The 15,445-nt window shown below is 40.6% G+C and overlaps 1 protein-coding gene across 7 annotated transcripts in view; it reads right to left on the minus strand.

The window, feature by feature from the left end:
* nlgn1 (neuroligin 1) overlaps positions 1-15,445 on the minus strand; it is a 516,786-nt gene that overhangs the window by 347,045 nt on the left and 154,296 nt on the right. For 3 of the 7 annotated variants that reach the window (XM_037698154.1, XM_037698156.1, XM_037698160.1), the window contains one exon: positions 11,842-11,901. The exons of the other annotated variants lie outside the window; for them this stretch is intronic. In XM_037698154.1, coding sequence (XP_037554082.1) covers positions 11,842-11,901 — 60 coding nt within the window. The remainder of the gene's footprint in view (positions 1-11,841; positions 11,902-15,445) is intronic. 7 annotated transcript variants of the gene reach the window in all.

Raw genomic sequence — 15,445 nt, forward strand, 5'->3', positions numbered from 1 at the left:
GTATATATACCCGCATATATATATATATTACAATAAACCTTGCATACTCATGCTTTGCTACCCATTAAAGGCCAAAGCCTTTCATGAAATGCTTATGCATTATTTTACATAATGAACATAACAACATTTTACATAATTAATTTTATATATTGTACATACTCCATGCTCCTGGTCCAGTCCCTCTGTCAAATTTTAGAACAGACCGAGTCAAAAGGTTTGCCCAGCTCTGCCCTGAAAGGTAACCAGTTGTGGATCTATCCAATTCATTCAACCTCTATTTATACAGGTTAGTCTCATTTAGTCTTGAAGACTAATTTTCAAGAGAGACCTGTAAATGATAATATTATATTGTTAGTGCATATGTAATGTATTGTATACATATATTATGTGTGTAGTGTTCAGAGTATGCGCTGGGTATGGTGTTCATCTACTAACACCAAATTTTAGTTGAATGTATGTGAAATCAATAGCATTTTAGCCATTTTAGTGTTTCCTATGGTCAAATTGCTGTGTGAAATGGTGCTACAACGGTTAATCTTGTAGAAATACACCTAGTGGGTTCTTCCTGAAAGCTTGATTAAGTGGTTCATGAGCTATTTTGCTAACACAAAAGTTTAATTCAATTGGTATAATGGCAATGTTTTAAAAGTGTTACGTAGGAGTTTTTGTTAAGGAAAACTCAGTCTGCATGGCATCAAATCATAGTTTATCTTCTGTAACATTAGCTGAGTTATAGTCAGATTTGTGTTTGATAAAGATGCTCAGTGTTGCAGCCATCTTGAACTGGGTTGACACCATCCGTGGTTGATGTATATGCACTGATTCATTTCAGAGAGTCTGATAATCCTTTCAGAGGTTTGTGAGATATTTTTCTAACGGTACAGACAAACAAACACACAGAAATGAGCAGAAACATATTCACTCTTGCTTTTTGCTGTGGGCAATAATAATCATTTAATTGTGTAAGAATGAAAATAAACTAACGTGAATGATGATGAGCAGAGTGATGCTGAAGTTTTACTGTGGTATGAAGGCAACGATGAACATTTCCAGTAATGAAATTCTGAAGTCTTGTAAATGAGAGTGATGAGTGACAGTCATGAGCACGATAATGGCTGCTTTACTGGTGATGAAAAACATAATTGTAGCTATTGCACGAACAAATTTAGCCATAACCATGTTGACAATGAAGATAGCCATAAACAAGACATTGACACTTATGATGATGTCAACATCCACAGTGATGTTAATGGTTATAATGTGGATGATGGTGAATGGTGCTTTTAGGCTCTGATGTGCTACAGCTTCTTGTGAATGGAGGTTTCTGATCTTCACAACACTGATGCTGACGATAAAGAACACTGCAGTGTTTATTGTTAACTTATATTTAAAGTGACACTCATGTGGACAGAATGGTAAAATAAAAATAAATAAATAAATATTGATCTCTTCTTTGAATTGTCATCTTATCATGGTGGAGGAGTTTGTATGTCTGAATGATTCTAGCAGCTATGTTGTCTGGGGCAATTGTAACGGCCCTGGTAGGATCACCCAAGGCAGATTAGTCTTTGGTGACAGGCCAAACAAAGCGTGATTCAGAAGACTTGTATGGACAGGAAAAAAACAAAGAATTCAGTGTCCCTTGCCTAAAAGTGGATTAACAGGGCCCCACCCTGGAGCCAGGCCTGGGGGGAGAGGCTCTTGGGCGAGTGCCTGGTGACTGGGTCTCTAGCCACGGGGCCAGGTTGGGCTCAGTCCGAAGGAGCAAGATGGGTTTGCTTTCCTGTGGGTCTACCACCTACAGGAAGGGCCATACAAGTCGGGTGTATGATGCCATAGGCAGTGACCGAAGGCAGGGTCCTTGTCGCCCTGAATCTGGCTTACCAAAGCTGGCTCTTGGGACATGTAATGTAATTTATCTGGTGGGAACGGAGCCTGAGCTTGTGTGTGATGCTGAGAGGTAGCAACTAGATATAGGTGGGCTCACCTCGACGCACATCATAGGCTCTGGAACCAATCTCCTTGAGATGGGCTGGACTTTATTCCACTCTGAATTTGCCCATGGTAAAAGGCGTCAAGCTGGTATGGTTATGCTTTTAGCTCCCCGACTTGGTGCCTGTGTGTTGAAGTTTTCCCTGGTAGATGAGTGGGTGGCTTCCATGCACTTTTGGGTGGGGGGATGGGATTTGACTGTTGTTCGTGCATAAGCGACGAAGGGCAGTTCAAAGTATCCGGCCTTCTTGGAGTCCTTGACAGCAGTGCTGGAAGGTGTGCCAGCTGGGGACACCTTTATTCTGCTGGGGGACTTCATTGTTTGCGGCTGTTTGTTTTTGACTGGTAGTTATTTGGGTCAGAAGATGGGGGAAGATGCCTGACAGACCTGGTAGACCCTAACTGGGAATGCCTGGCAGAAGAACCCATCAGAAAGATATTCAACTCGCACCTCCGTGAAAGCTTAAAATGCATCCCAGCTGAGGCAGGGGGCATTTAGTTTGAGTGGGCCATGTTCTGCGCCTCAGTGTTGAAGTAGCTGCCTTGAGCTGTGGCCGCAAGGTTGTTGGTGCCTCTCACCGTGGCCAACTTCAAATTCAATGGTGGACACCCCAGGTTAGGGAGGCTGTCAAGCTGAAGGAGTCCTATGTTGTTCTTGTTTACTAGTGGGACTCCAGAGGCATCTGAGGAGTACTGGAGGGCCAAGCAGTCTGCAGGCTTGACTGTTTCTGAGGCAAAAGCTGGAGGTGGAAGGAGTTCAGTGAGGCTTTGGATAAAATACTCAGTTGGCTCTAAGGAGATTCTGGCAAACCATCAGATGGCTCAGGAAGGGAAACAGCACATTATTGCCACTGTTTTCTGAGAATGATGGGTGCTGTTGACCAGTGATGTTGTTGAGAGGTGAAAGGAATACTTCTAGGACCTTCTCAATCTCACTGGCACGGCTTCCTTGGAATAAGCCGAGTCTGTGGATTTCAGGGATGGTCCTAACCATGTCCATAACCTTGGCTTAGTCGCTGATTTAATTAAAACAGTCTATGGTGACGGGGTTCCTGGGTTGGATGAGCTTCACCTTGATTTCCTTAAGGCTCTGTCTTGGATGACACAACTTTGCAACATTGCATGGACATTGGGGGCAGTGCCACTGGATTGGCAGACAGGGGCGGTGGTTCTCCTCTTCAAAAAGGGGGACCGGAGGGTGTGCTCCAATTATAGGGGCATCACTCTCCTAAGCCTCCCTGGTAAGGTCTCTTCAGGGGTACTAGAGAAGTGAGTCAGATTGTTTGTTGAACCTCAGTTCCAGGAGGAACAATGTAAGTTCCCTCCTGGCCGTGGAACACTGGGTCAGCTCTTTTCTCTCACTAGGGTTCTCGAGGGGTCATGGGAGTTTACCCATCTAGTCTACATGTGTTTTGTTGACTTGGAGAAGGCTTTATACCATGTTCCTCGAGGTACACTGTGGGGAGTGATCTGTGAATATGGTATTGGGGGCCCATTGCTACGGGTTGTTTAGTCCCTAGACAAGCGGTGTGAGAGTTTGGTTTGGATTGCCAGTAGTAAGTCGACCCATTCAGGGTGGGAGTTGAACTCCGCCAGGGCTGCCTGTTGTCACAGATTCTGTTCATAATTTTTATGGACAGAATGTCTTGGTGCAGCCAGGGGGTGGAGGGAATCCGGTTCGATGGCCTATGGATTCCATCTCTGCTCTTTGCAGATGATGTGGTCCTGTTGATATCATTGTCTCATGACCTCCAGCAGAGGATCTCACTGGAGCTGTTCTCAGCCGAGTGTGAAGTAACTGGGATGAGAATCAGCGCCTCCAATTCTGAGGCTATGGTCCTCAGTCCAAAAAGGATGAATTGCTCTCTTCGGGTCGAGAGTGAGGTTCTGCCTCAAATGGAAGAGTTCAAATATTTGGGTTTTGATCACGAGTGAGGGAAGAATGGAGAGTGAGATTGACAGATGGATTGGTGCAGCATCTGGAGTATTGCGGACTCTGTGCCTAGTTTGTTGTGGTGAAGAGGGAGCTGAGCTGCAAGGCAAAGTTTTCTGTTTACCAGTCAGTCTATGTTCCAACCCTCACCTATGGCCACAAAACCTGCATAGTGGCTGAAAGAATGAGATTGCAGATATAGGTAGATGAAATGAGTTTCCTCCGCAGAGGAGTTGGACTCTCCCTCAGAGATAGGGTGAGAAGTTCGGTTATCCAGAAGAGACTCGGAGTAGAACCGATGCTCATTCACATTGAGAGGAGCCAAGTGAGATGGTTCGGGCATCTGGTAAGGATGGTTCCTGGGCGCCTCACTAGGAAGAAGCTTCGGGCATGTCCAAGGAGACCTCAGGGAAGACTCAGGACACGTTGGAGAGATTATGTCTCTTGGTTGACCTGGGAATACCTTGGGGTTATACCAGAAGGGCTGGAAGAGGTGGCTGTGGAAAGAGATGTCTGGGCCTTCCTGCTCAAGCTGCTGCCCCTGCAACCCGACTTCAGAACAAGCAGAAGGGGGGCGGGGGGGGGGGGGGGGGGGGGGGGGGGGGGGGGGGGGGAGGGATGGATGGATGGATGGATGGATGGATGGATGGATGGATGGATGGAATAAAAAACACCCGTGAGGTTTAGTAGTTGTGCTTAATGATTTTACAATTACAGTTGTGATGATGTAATGATGGTCAAGTTTGTGTTGGCAGATGTGATAAAGAAGATAACCATTCTAATAATGCTAATGTCCTGAATATGAACATAATAAAGACTGATGTTTATCTTAGCAACAACCACGGCAACTTAACCATGTCATGATATAACATCTGTATCCATGGCGATTATATTGGGGCTAGTTGTGCTGCTGCAGATGATCATGATGCTGGTAAGGTTTAACTTGCTCATGGCACAGCATGAATTGTGCTTTTTAAGAACTAAAATAAGTGGATTGGTAATGCTAATGTTCATCAACTAATATTGATAATATCTAATTTGAATACTATTTTTTTTATGACAATATACTTTTTATAAATAAATACAACAAAACTAGTATTTTTTTTTAAGTTTTTTAGATTGCTTGGCATAACAGTGTTTAATGCACATAACAGTCTCTGGTTTAGCTCATTTTGGTGAACTATTAGGACGCATTTTATCGAATTGCATTTATGATATTTTTTCTAATACAGTATATAAAGACCCCTTCAGAGTGGGGAAAAAAAAACACTATAATGTAAAAATCTGATAAAATTAGGATAGTTTTTGTTTGTTTTGTTTTTTTTACACAGAGGGAGTGAAAGGTCCACTATTGTTTTGAGTATTCACTAAACGTCTGCCGTGAGGTCTTGATGTATTAGAGTTGTAGTCTCAGCATAGCAGAGACCTGGGTGGAGTGTGGGGGAGCATGGTGACAGCAGTAACAACGTGTCCATTGTGTATAGTGATTGTCAGAGGCTTTGAAGCAGGACTGACCACACTGGACTAGTTCATAAGTCATCACACCCAGCAGCAAGTGAGTTAGTTCCTTAAAAAGGTTCTTAAATGTATTTTGCTACTGCACCAGGAGAATGATGTTATATGATTTTTGGTGAGGAAGGTGTCTTTGTTGTACCAGTTTGATTAACAAGAGTACAGTAACACAACACATTCTATGCTTTTTGACAAACCATTATAAACAATATAACAACTGATGGCAATGGGCCAGACAAAGACATTGCTTTAACGTTGACCTTGACTTGTGGTCTTGATCTTGAAGCTGCAGTGATGAAAAAAATGTGTGGTGTGCAGTCTAGTGGTGGTACAAATGTGTATGAAGTTTGGTTAAAATATCTTGAGCAGACATGAGCAGAAGGGTCGGACAAGAGAAAGTTCATGTGCATACTGAGACTATACCATAATACATCCCGCCTTCAATGGGTGTATAAAAATTCTAAATTATTTTTATTTTTAGGAAAATTCTGCAGAAAGCCCAAAAGTCATGGTCGGGTGTAGCATAGGCAGCTCCATGACTTACTTTCCACTGAAGCTGTTTTTTCAAACTTGTTGCGATGCATTTTGAATAAGCTTGTTAAGCTGTGGATACTGTAGTAGCGTTGCTACCTGGTCCAGTATTGGTGCATTCACGAGTGTTCAGGCATGAGGACCTTGTTACTCAGAAAATTGCTTCAGAGTTTTAGCCATTGTTTTTGTAAAAAAAAAAAAAAAAAAAAAAAAAAAAACTTTTGTTAAATTTTGCATGACCTATCCCTTATTTTAGTTTTCTGGGGAAGCTTTGTGCTGTGAAACAGTTCTGTGGACATGTGTTTTCAAGTATTACATGAAAAGAAGAATTAATTTCTGCTGCAGCAACACACATCCAGCATGGCTGTTAGAGCTGCCTCTTTTTGTTCTGCGCTGAAGGTCAGCAGTAATGAGGTGAGGTTAGAGGAAAACTGCTGTGGCTGTGTGAGCATTTGATGGATTTACTTGCATTTACCTGGCTTTACTAAATGAACCGAATCCCCATGGATACTAAACCCAGAGTCGCTTCAGGTTTTAAGTTTATGCTATCCATTTTTCCCCTTCCAGGCATCATCCAATTGGTTTCAACGTCTGGTCCCAGAGCCAAAATAAACCATCTTAACCCTGGATGCTCCCTCCATTCTCCGATCATCTTAATTAATCCTCATTCAGATGTTGAAGGGTTTCACTTACCCTCATCTTGCATGAAGTGACTTAGTAGTGTATTGAAACTGATTACTGGAGCCAGTGCTGTTCAAATTAATATTGATGTAATTATTGTAATGCTCTACTGTCACAAAGTTATTCTGTTTACTCTAATTGTTTTGATTCCAATTTTCAATCACACTGATTGGAAACAGGCAGGGAGATCAAGTCTCCTCCCAGACTGGATTCTTTCAAAGGGTTCAAAAACCCATCAAGCTAAATAAATATAACACATATGAAAGTGGGGTGCAGTTTTGAAAAAATTCCACCATTTTGATTTTTTTTTTTAGTAAGTATGGGGAAGACGAATTATCGAGATTAAGTAGCATGCAAGCTACAAGCAGATCTCTGCTTTCTGGAGGATGAGGTTACGATCAAAGACTCATGTGCTTCAGATTTCTTAAAGCAACCTCGAGAGATGCCCCCAGGCTGCAGCAACAGCTTTAGTATCATCTCCATCTACCTGTGTAGAGGAATTATCATTTCAGCAACACGAACAAGTAGAGGAGCTTCCTTTTGCTTTTTTTTTTTTTTTTTAATCACGTCCTGTTTTCAGTGAACAGATCATGATTTGACTTTAAAAAAAATAATTTTTTTATTAATTGAAAACATCCAATGACCTCATGCAGCCACTTGAGAAGTAAATGCAGAAGATTTATCCACAAGACTAATGATTTATTATTATTTATTTTCCAGAAACAGGTTTTCTGGAGTGGTGGCACTGCTGTAGATCTAATGTGTTCATATAATTAAAAAAAAACATATTTTATTTAAAATAAATGGACAATATTTCTACTAGGCAGTGATGAGTAATGTATAGTGCTGGCAGGATTAGAATGAAACCCTCTGGGGGTTTTCATGATATGTTTTGGCTTCGGGATCAGCTAAACACCCTTCTTTTGCTCTAAACTACTTTTCTACATACTTCACATACTATACAAGATTAATATCACTTAGGTTTTGCTATAATACTTTACATGTGGTACCAGGAGGCTCGTAAGTGTCATGGCGTCCCTACTCTTAACTGCTCAGTGCTGTAAAAACAGGAGCTTGGAGCAAATCCCTCGCTCTCAGGGACTCTCCTGTTAGCATCTTTATTCCCAGCACAAAAAGGATTATAAACACCAGCTTTATAAAGCTTAAAGAGACTGTAAAATACATGATTTGCAGAGGGAGGGGGCAGTGAAGACAGTTCTCTGACTGCATCTTTGAAGGGTCAAAGGTGAGGAGTGTCGAGGAATAACAGGGCAAGGGAAATAGAGGTGGTGGGGGGGGGGGGGGGGGGGTGTATTATAAGCTGGCCTGACAGAGTGTGTGTACCAGGATGTGTGTTTTCCCAGGCATATTTTTCTCTATATTAAACCGGATTAGTTGCCTGCCCTGCATCCTTTATCGAGATAATACTTGAAGCTTGCTGGGATTTTATTGAATAGATCGGTGAGAACTATGTGACTTGCTTTAATCTTATTAGTGTGTGTGTGAGGACGTGCTTGTGTGTGTGTGTGTTTCCATACGTTTGCAAGCTCCCAGAAAAGCAGCATGATAGCACAGATCAAAAGGATTCCGATAGTTGGAAGTCTTATTTAGATTGAATTTGTTGACTTGGTGCCACGCAGTGGAGGGGCCTTATTAGACCTTCTGCCTGTCATTAAAACAGCTCTGCAGCAGCCTGGGGGGGGTCTGTCCCAGGGTTTTATCAAGGACAATTCCATGTGACTTACTTCTCATAGCAATCAAACAAAAGTCTCTGCCTAAACTTTAGATCCCTAGTATTTGAAAACGCAGACGGCTGTAGCATAAAAAGATTTGATGTCTGCGTCAGACGTAGCAGAGTTTGAAGCAGATTTATCACCTGCTGGTAAGAAGTAAAGGATAACATTATTTATGCCCACACCTGTTTGTGTCGGTCTTTTAGCAAAATATGTCATGGATCACTGAATGAAATGAATTGAAACTTTCAGGATGAAATCACTGGATTAAATAACTTTGGGATTAGAGCTGGTCGTCTCAGCTAACAGACAATAGGAACAACACAGAAACTTTTTTCTTCTTCTTCTTTATGTTTATTGAGCTAAAGTTTAAAGTGGTAGTAGCTGAGGGTCATTCACAACATATTCTCTGAACATCTTGTGATGATGCAAATGATTGCATTGTTAAATTCAAAATATTTATTAATACATCTTTGGTTAAAACTCCAGCATTACCATAGCATATTTTTCAGATTATAAGGCACACTTAAAATCCTTTAATTTTCTCACAAAATGACAGTGAGCTTTATAATCTGGTGCGCTTTATGTACTTTTTATTAAATCTGGTTGTGCTTACTGACCTCGAAGCGATTTTATGTGGTACAACCGAACAATGTTGAGAGTTACAGTGAATGAGTTGAATTAAAGTTTGATTTATCTGACTGCTTTGTTTGGATTAATGTGCTTTATAATCCAGTGGCGCCTTATAGTCCAAAAAATATAGTAATCATTTCTCTTACCAGGTTATTCCCAGAGTTAATTAAATGTAAATGTTTATACAATTGTATCGGCATGGAAGAAGGAAAAATGCCCGAGATTGTTTTTTGTTTTATTTTATATGTTTATTGTGTGAGCAGATTTGTCCTGTCATCTAATTGGCTTCAAGCATGAAGTCAGTGTGACTGAATTAGGTCATATATCGAGGTAATCGACATGCTCTCAGCTCTTTGAGCTTCTGCAGGCTTCAGATGTGCACAACTCTATCAGACTAGTTGTTCATGCTCATGCTGTTCAAACTTTGATAAACTGGACAAGCTGAGGCAGCCTTTAGGTTTTCAAAAAACTAGAGAGAACTAAAAGAAAATTAAGAAACGTTCATAAGAAAAATGATGGAATATTTTCTAAATAGTTCATACTAAACACCATGAAGATCCCTGTCAAAGTGTCAACAATATGTCACCTAAAAAATAAATCAATAAATCTGTTTTTAATTCATCAACTGTTTGTTTTTGGTTTGTTTTCTCGTATATTTGTGTTTCTTTTGAGTTACAACTCCAAGTAAAATAATAAAGAGGATTTTTATTTTTTTTCGGTTTCTCGTTTTTGAGATTAAAGTCATAATATTAAAGTTTTTAAAAAAGGATTAGAGGTAAAAGTGTTATATCAATAACAAAAGAAGGTCTGAAGAAGTGAACCTGAAACCAGAGATTTGTTGTTTCTCCCTCTCATGTTTTTTTTTTTTTTACTGGATAAATTACAAAAGAACAACAAAACCCTTGTTCCTGAACGTGTCCTAGGTGTGGTTCTTCACTGTCAAAACTAGAACAAAAACACTTTTTAATCCTTCAAAAAAAGAGTCTCAAACAAACGGGTGCACTCAGAATAATGACAAATCATATGGCACCTATATTATTAATATTATTATTAATGTTAATAGTTTTGTTGTTGTTCAATGGTTGAACTTCGACTGCAGCCTAAAGTCATGAAAGATTTGAAGCATTATTTAAAGTCATACATTGTTGTTATTTTTTTTATTTTTTTATTAGATACAGCCATTGATTTTATTGTTAAGCACTTTAGTAACAGCTGCTGTTTTTAAATGTGCTTTATAAATAAATTTGACTTGACGACTTGACAACCATCAAGTTTTCATTAAAAGCTTTACACTGAAACAGGCCTGTTTTAATCTTTCATATTCATTTTATTAATGAAATCTAAGAGATGGACAGTTTTTTTAAAGTTGGGAGTTTACAGCAGATTGTGGAGGCTGGTTGGAGGGGGTGATGGGTTTGGTTTCATTAATTCTCCAGATGGAGCACGTGTGTGTCGGTCGGAGTTTACCTGCTGCAGGTGTCGGGCTCATATTAGAAAAAAAAAAAAAACGATGTTTGGATGTGTCCCATATGAAACCTGTAGTTTTCCCCTTTAGTTGAGTATCATGAGTATTATGAGCAGAGTATTATGACGTGTCTATGTGTCTGATTGGATCTTAATCCCAGAGGATCCAGTAATTTAGATGCATTTCTTTTGACAGTTTTGTGTCTGTCAGTGGTGGGCAGTTCAAATGTTGCTCTGAAGGTGTGAAAACTGAGATGATCAAAGTGGAGCAGCATTGAGTCAAACAAGTCACTAATTACACATTAGTGATGTTTTTTGCACTAATGCATGTTGGTTTTTGATTCTTCTTTATCCTCCTGAGACCCAAGCTTTTGTTTGGTGTGCATTTCCTCTTTCTCCAAGGTACATGAGATTAATAGGACCTAATAAGTCAAATATCTAGACTCTGTCATGGTACAGGAAGCAGTTTTAGAAAAAAAGATGATGTCCTCATATGAGGACAGTAGGTTTATTTTTGCATTTTATATGTTTATTTGCAAATTGGGGTCAGAAGGTCCCAATTACTCTAAAAATAAACAAACAAACAAACAAAAAATTCTGCTTTCTATGATAAATTCTCAAAAAAAAAAAAAAAAAATCAATGTCCTCCTGAGACCTCACACTGGTTCTCAGGAGGTCAATCCCAAACTTTACTCTTGTCATTTTGGCTTCATTCTCAACATTTTTTAATTTTATTTTAAGTGAGCCTAATATGCCATTGACACTTGACATATTTCATTTGTTTTATTTCTCAAACTGTTGCCACATTTTTTTACACACTTTTAGCTGTTTTTATCTAATCACAGTGTTGAGCAGCCGACCTAACATGCTGCACGTGACAAATATTAAATCTATGTGATGCCCCAAACATAAAGAAGTCTGTTAGTTTAGCATACAAGCCAGCTAGCCAGTGGTTAAACGTGTTCAAACATGACCACATTTAGGCAAATTAAAAGACAATACATGCAAACATGTCATAACAGCTGGCTGGAGGGTTCAGTTATTTATCTGCTGGTGGGATGCAACATAGCAAAGTAAGAAAAAAGTAAATGAACAGGCAAATCCAAGCAGAAACTTTATGTTACAATATTAATACCAAAGAATGGAGGGAGACATGAAAACTGTAGACATCAAGCTGAAAAGGACAAAACACATTTAGCTCAAAAAGAGTTTACGAGTAAAGAGCAAAAAGAAAATGTCCATTCTTTCAAAAAAAGGACAAGAAATGTAAGAAAATCAAAGAAGATAAAAATTGGAGGAGAAAGGGGAGTTCTGGTTTCCCTTGTCATGCAAATCAGATTGACATTGGGGGTAAAAAAATACCTTCATCGTCCGTGCGGTCACTATCACTTAAATCATCAGTGTGTTTCTTTGTAAGGGGACCTAAAGGACCAAGAAGGAGAAAATGGAGGAAAACAAGATGATCAAGAACACACACAGCTTTCAAAAGATGCTCTCAAAAGACAAGAAGGTTATTCTAATTCTTATTGCACTCCTTTAAAGAAAAATACTCCCTCCGACAGAAACCTTCTTACATGGTTTAAGAATCGTTTCAGTTACAGGGCAAGACAAGAGGGAGCTTACCAAAAAAAAAAAAAAAAAAAAAAAAGAGGTAAAAAAAAGAAAAAGAAAAAAGATTTCTGGTAAAAATGAAAAAATAACAAGATAGAGCCACAGGATCAGAAGACATCAAGCTCTTTAGAACAGTGCAGAAAGCAGCAGGAATTGTACATTTCAACGGGTCGTGTTAACAATTAAAAATGGGTCTGTGGCGCTGAAGGAAAGAAACAACAATCTGTAAAAGAAGCAGGTTTTTAAGAGCAGAGCATTGAATAGAAGCACGTGACCATCTCCACCTGTTTGCAGCTCACTTTCTGTGAAGTCTGCTGCAGAAAACCCAACTGCAGGGTCACAGTGTCTGAATTTGTCCTCATGACAGAAAGAAAAACAGATGAGAACACAAATTAACAGCTATTTGAAAGGATGGTCTGCATCACATGACTCTTAATCTGTTTACACCTGTCTTGTTTGCAGTTCCAGTCTTCTGAGACATGAACGATCTGAGAGCTCAAAATGATCTGGGGTTACTGTTCACATGCAGGATTAGAGAATATACATTTATCTGTCAATAAATCCTGCTTTAACCATGCATGGGGATGCATGTAGGAAAATGTTATTAATGTAATCATTTCTAAATATAGTTATAAAATATGAGTATAAATATGTAAAAACTGGCTTAATTTGAGCTGGATCATGCAGGAACAGGATCCAGGAACTCTTATTTTGACAGGGTGCATTGCAGTAATGGTTTGCATGAATCCGACTTACCAATAATAAAATTATGAACAAATATGACTGCCTTGAACAAATGAAACCTATACTGGACATGCAATCTGAAAATAATTACATAAACACTAATTTTAAACAGAACAGCCACTTATAAGCTTCCTAATATCACATCAGAGCTGCCCCTTCAATTAAACAGTTTCGCTTCTACCCTTAAAAAAAATCTTTGCCCTTAAATTACAGTCACAGGGAATTTAGTTAAAAAACAAAAATATAATTAAACAGCACAGTTAATTTGCAAATCATTTTTAGTGGGTCATTAATAAAATGTTGATTATTAAAAATACAACATAAATGTTTGATGGGTAACACCTACATCACGTATCAAAACAACAGCGCCAATTTGTCAAAATAACAGCAATCAAAATGTTGAAGACAGTCCAATTTACTTTTTTATATATATATATATATATATATATATATATATATATATATATATATATATTCTTATTGTACAACTAAACAACTGAAAACTGAAGTGCACGAAGGCAGTGGCAATGGAGATAGTACTCGACGTGGGGTGTGGGGGTGGTGGGGATGCTTGAGAGAAACATAGATGTTTAACAACCCGTTAAAATATACCAGAAGGCAGGAAATGGCTGTACTTTATTCATAATTTTCTGGGGGGGGGGGAAACCCCCCCCCCCCCCCCCTGTTATTTGTGTGTTGCATATTTGCTGTTCTGTTTAGGCATGTAAAAATAATGTTTCAGTTTGGGGCGTAATATAAGGTAGAGGCTTTTAATCTATTTTCTGATGCATCAAGAAGCAGATATTTGCAAATATGAATGGATTTAAAACAATCAGAAATGGCTTATTATTTTAAATGACTAAGGTCCTGTAAGGTACCGCAAAGATGATGGATCTTCAAAGTGTAATCTCATCAAAAAACTTGATCGAGAAAAACAAACAGGAACTTCTGCATTGAAAGCCAATGTTTAAAAGCACTTCAGTTACTTTAAATGTAAAAGCAAAAAAAAAAAAAAAAAAAAAACAGTTGGCAATCAACACATCATGTTTCCCTCCAGAGGAAGGAGAAGACAACCTGCTGGTGGTAGCTGCCACTGCTAACAGTAATGTCTGGGTTGCAGGTGTTGGAGATCAGTTAATTAATGCCATTCACAATTTCCTCATGTCCCTGTGGCTAGCAGTCCTACTACTCCAGTTTTGATTGTTGTTCAAAGGTTTTGTGCAACAATGTTGTGTCTCAAAACACTTAGAGTAGTTCCACGTGTCTCAACCAAGTTCAGATCTACTCACACGGCTGGTGATAAATGATGATAAATGCAGGGGTTTTTTGTCCCGTCTCTGTCTGTTTCCTCATGTTTCCTGTTCAGCTCTGTTTTTCCTCCTTGTTTTCAGCCCCTGTCTCACCTGTGTCTCATGTTAATCACTGCAGGCTCTGTCATTGTCCCAATCAGTGTCTGTGTATATATTTGGTTCCTCTGCGTCTAGTCTTTGTCTCCAGATTGTCCTTCAATGGTGTCTTGGTTTGCCTCCCATCATGTCTGCTCTGATCTGTTCTCAGTACCAGTAAGTGGCTGCCTGTCAGCCTTTTTATTTTGTTTTTTGAGAATAAATATTTTGATATTTTTACCTCAAGCCTCCTTGTCATCTTCCTGCACTTGGGTTCAACACTCCTGATGGCAGATCCTGACAGAATCCGGAGACCCTTACTGAACCCAGCAGGAAGATGATAACTTTGTTCGAGTTTTTGGCCCGTGAGGTGGATAAAACCGTCCAACGAGACAAAGAAAAGGAGGAGAGAAAGAAGAATCCATTTCTCGGGACCCGCCTGGCCATTAAACCCGGGTCCTCAGCCTCTCTGTCTCACTCCTCCTCATCTGCTCGTCACACTGCTGCACCTCGCTGCTGCACCCCGCTGCCCACCTCCTCCTCTATCTCCTCCTGGCTGTCCCGCATGATCGTCTGAGAGAGGGGGGCGAACTGCTGGTCCTCCCCAAATCCAGCGCATGGAGAAGAGAGCTTGGCAGGCAAGGGGGAAGCCCAGCCCTTGGTCGCCGATTGAACGGTGGAAGATTTCGCTGGGGGGTGAGGTACCCGTGTCTACGAGAGGAGCGGTCCAGCTCTCGCTCGCTGGAGGAGCAAGGGGTAAGTTCGCTGGGGTGAGAGGAACCCATGTCCACACTTGCTGGAGGAGCACTCCAGCCCTCCCTCAATGGAGGAGCTGGAACGGTGGCAGGCTTCTCTGGTGGCGATGTATCTTGGTCCGCCCAGCTGCGAGGAGGTCCAGGCGGACACCCCATCTCCTGCTGCAGCTCCTTCTCCTGCAGCTGCAGATCCGGACATTGTCCCTGCAGCTCTGGCCCCATCTCCACTGGCTGCAGCCCTAGCCCCATCTCCACCGGCTGCAGCTCTGGTCCCTGGTTCTCCAGCTGCAGCCCTGTCTCCGGTCCCTTGTTCCCCAGCTGCAGCCCCGATCCCTGTTTCTCCAGCTGCAGCCCAGTCTCCGGTCCCTGGTTCCCCAACTGCAGCCCCGATCCCTGGTTCTCCAGCTGAAGCCCCATCTCCGGTCCATGGTTCTCCAGCTGAAGCCCCGTTTCCGGTCCCTGGTTCCCCAG

This window comes from Nematolebias whitei, chromosome 3, assembly GCF_014905685.2.
Source record: "Nematolebias whitei isolate Nwh7 chromosome 3, NemWhi1, whole genome shotgun sequence".
NCBI classification, from domain to species: domain Eukaryota; kingdom Metazoa; phylum Chordata; class Actinopteri; order Cyprinodontiformes; family Rivulidae; genus Nematolebias; species Nematolebias whitei.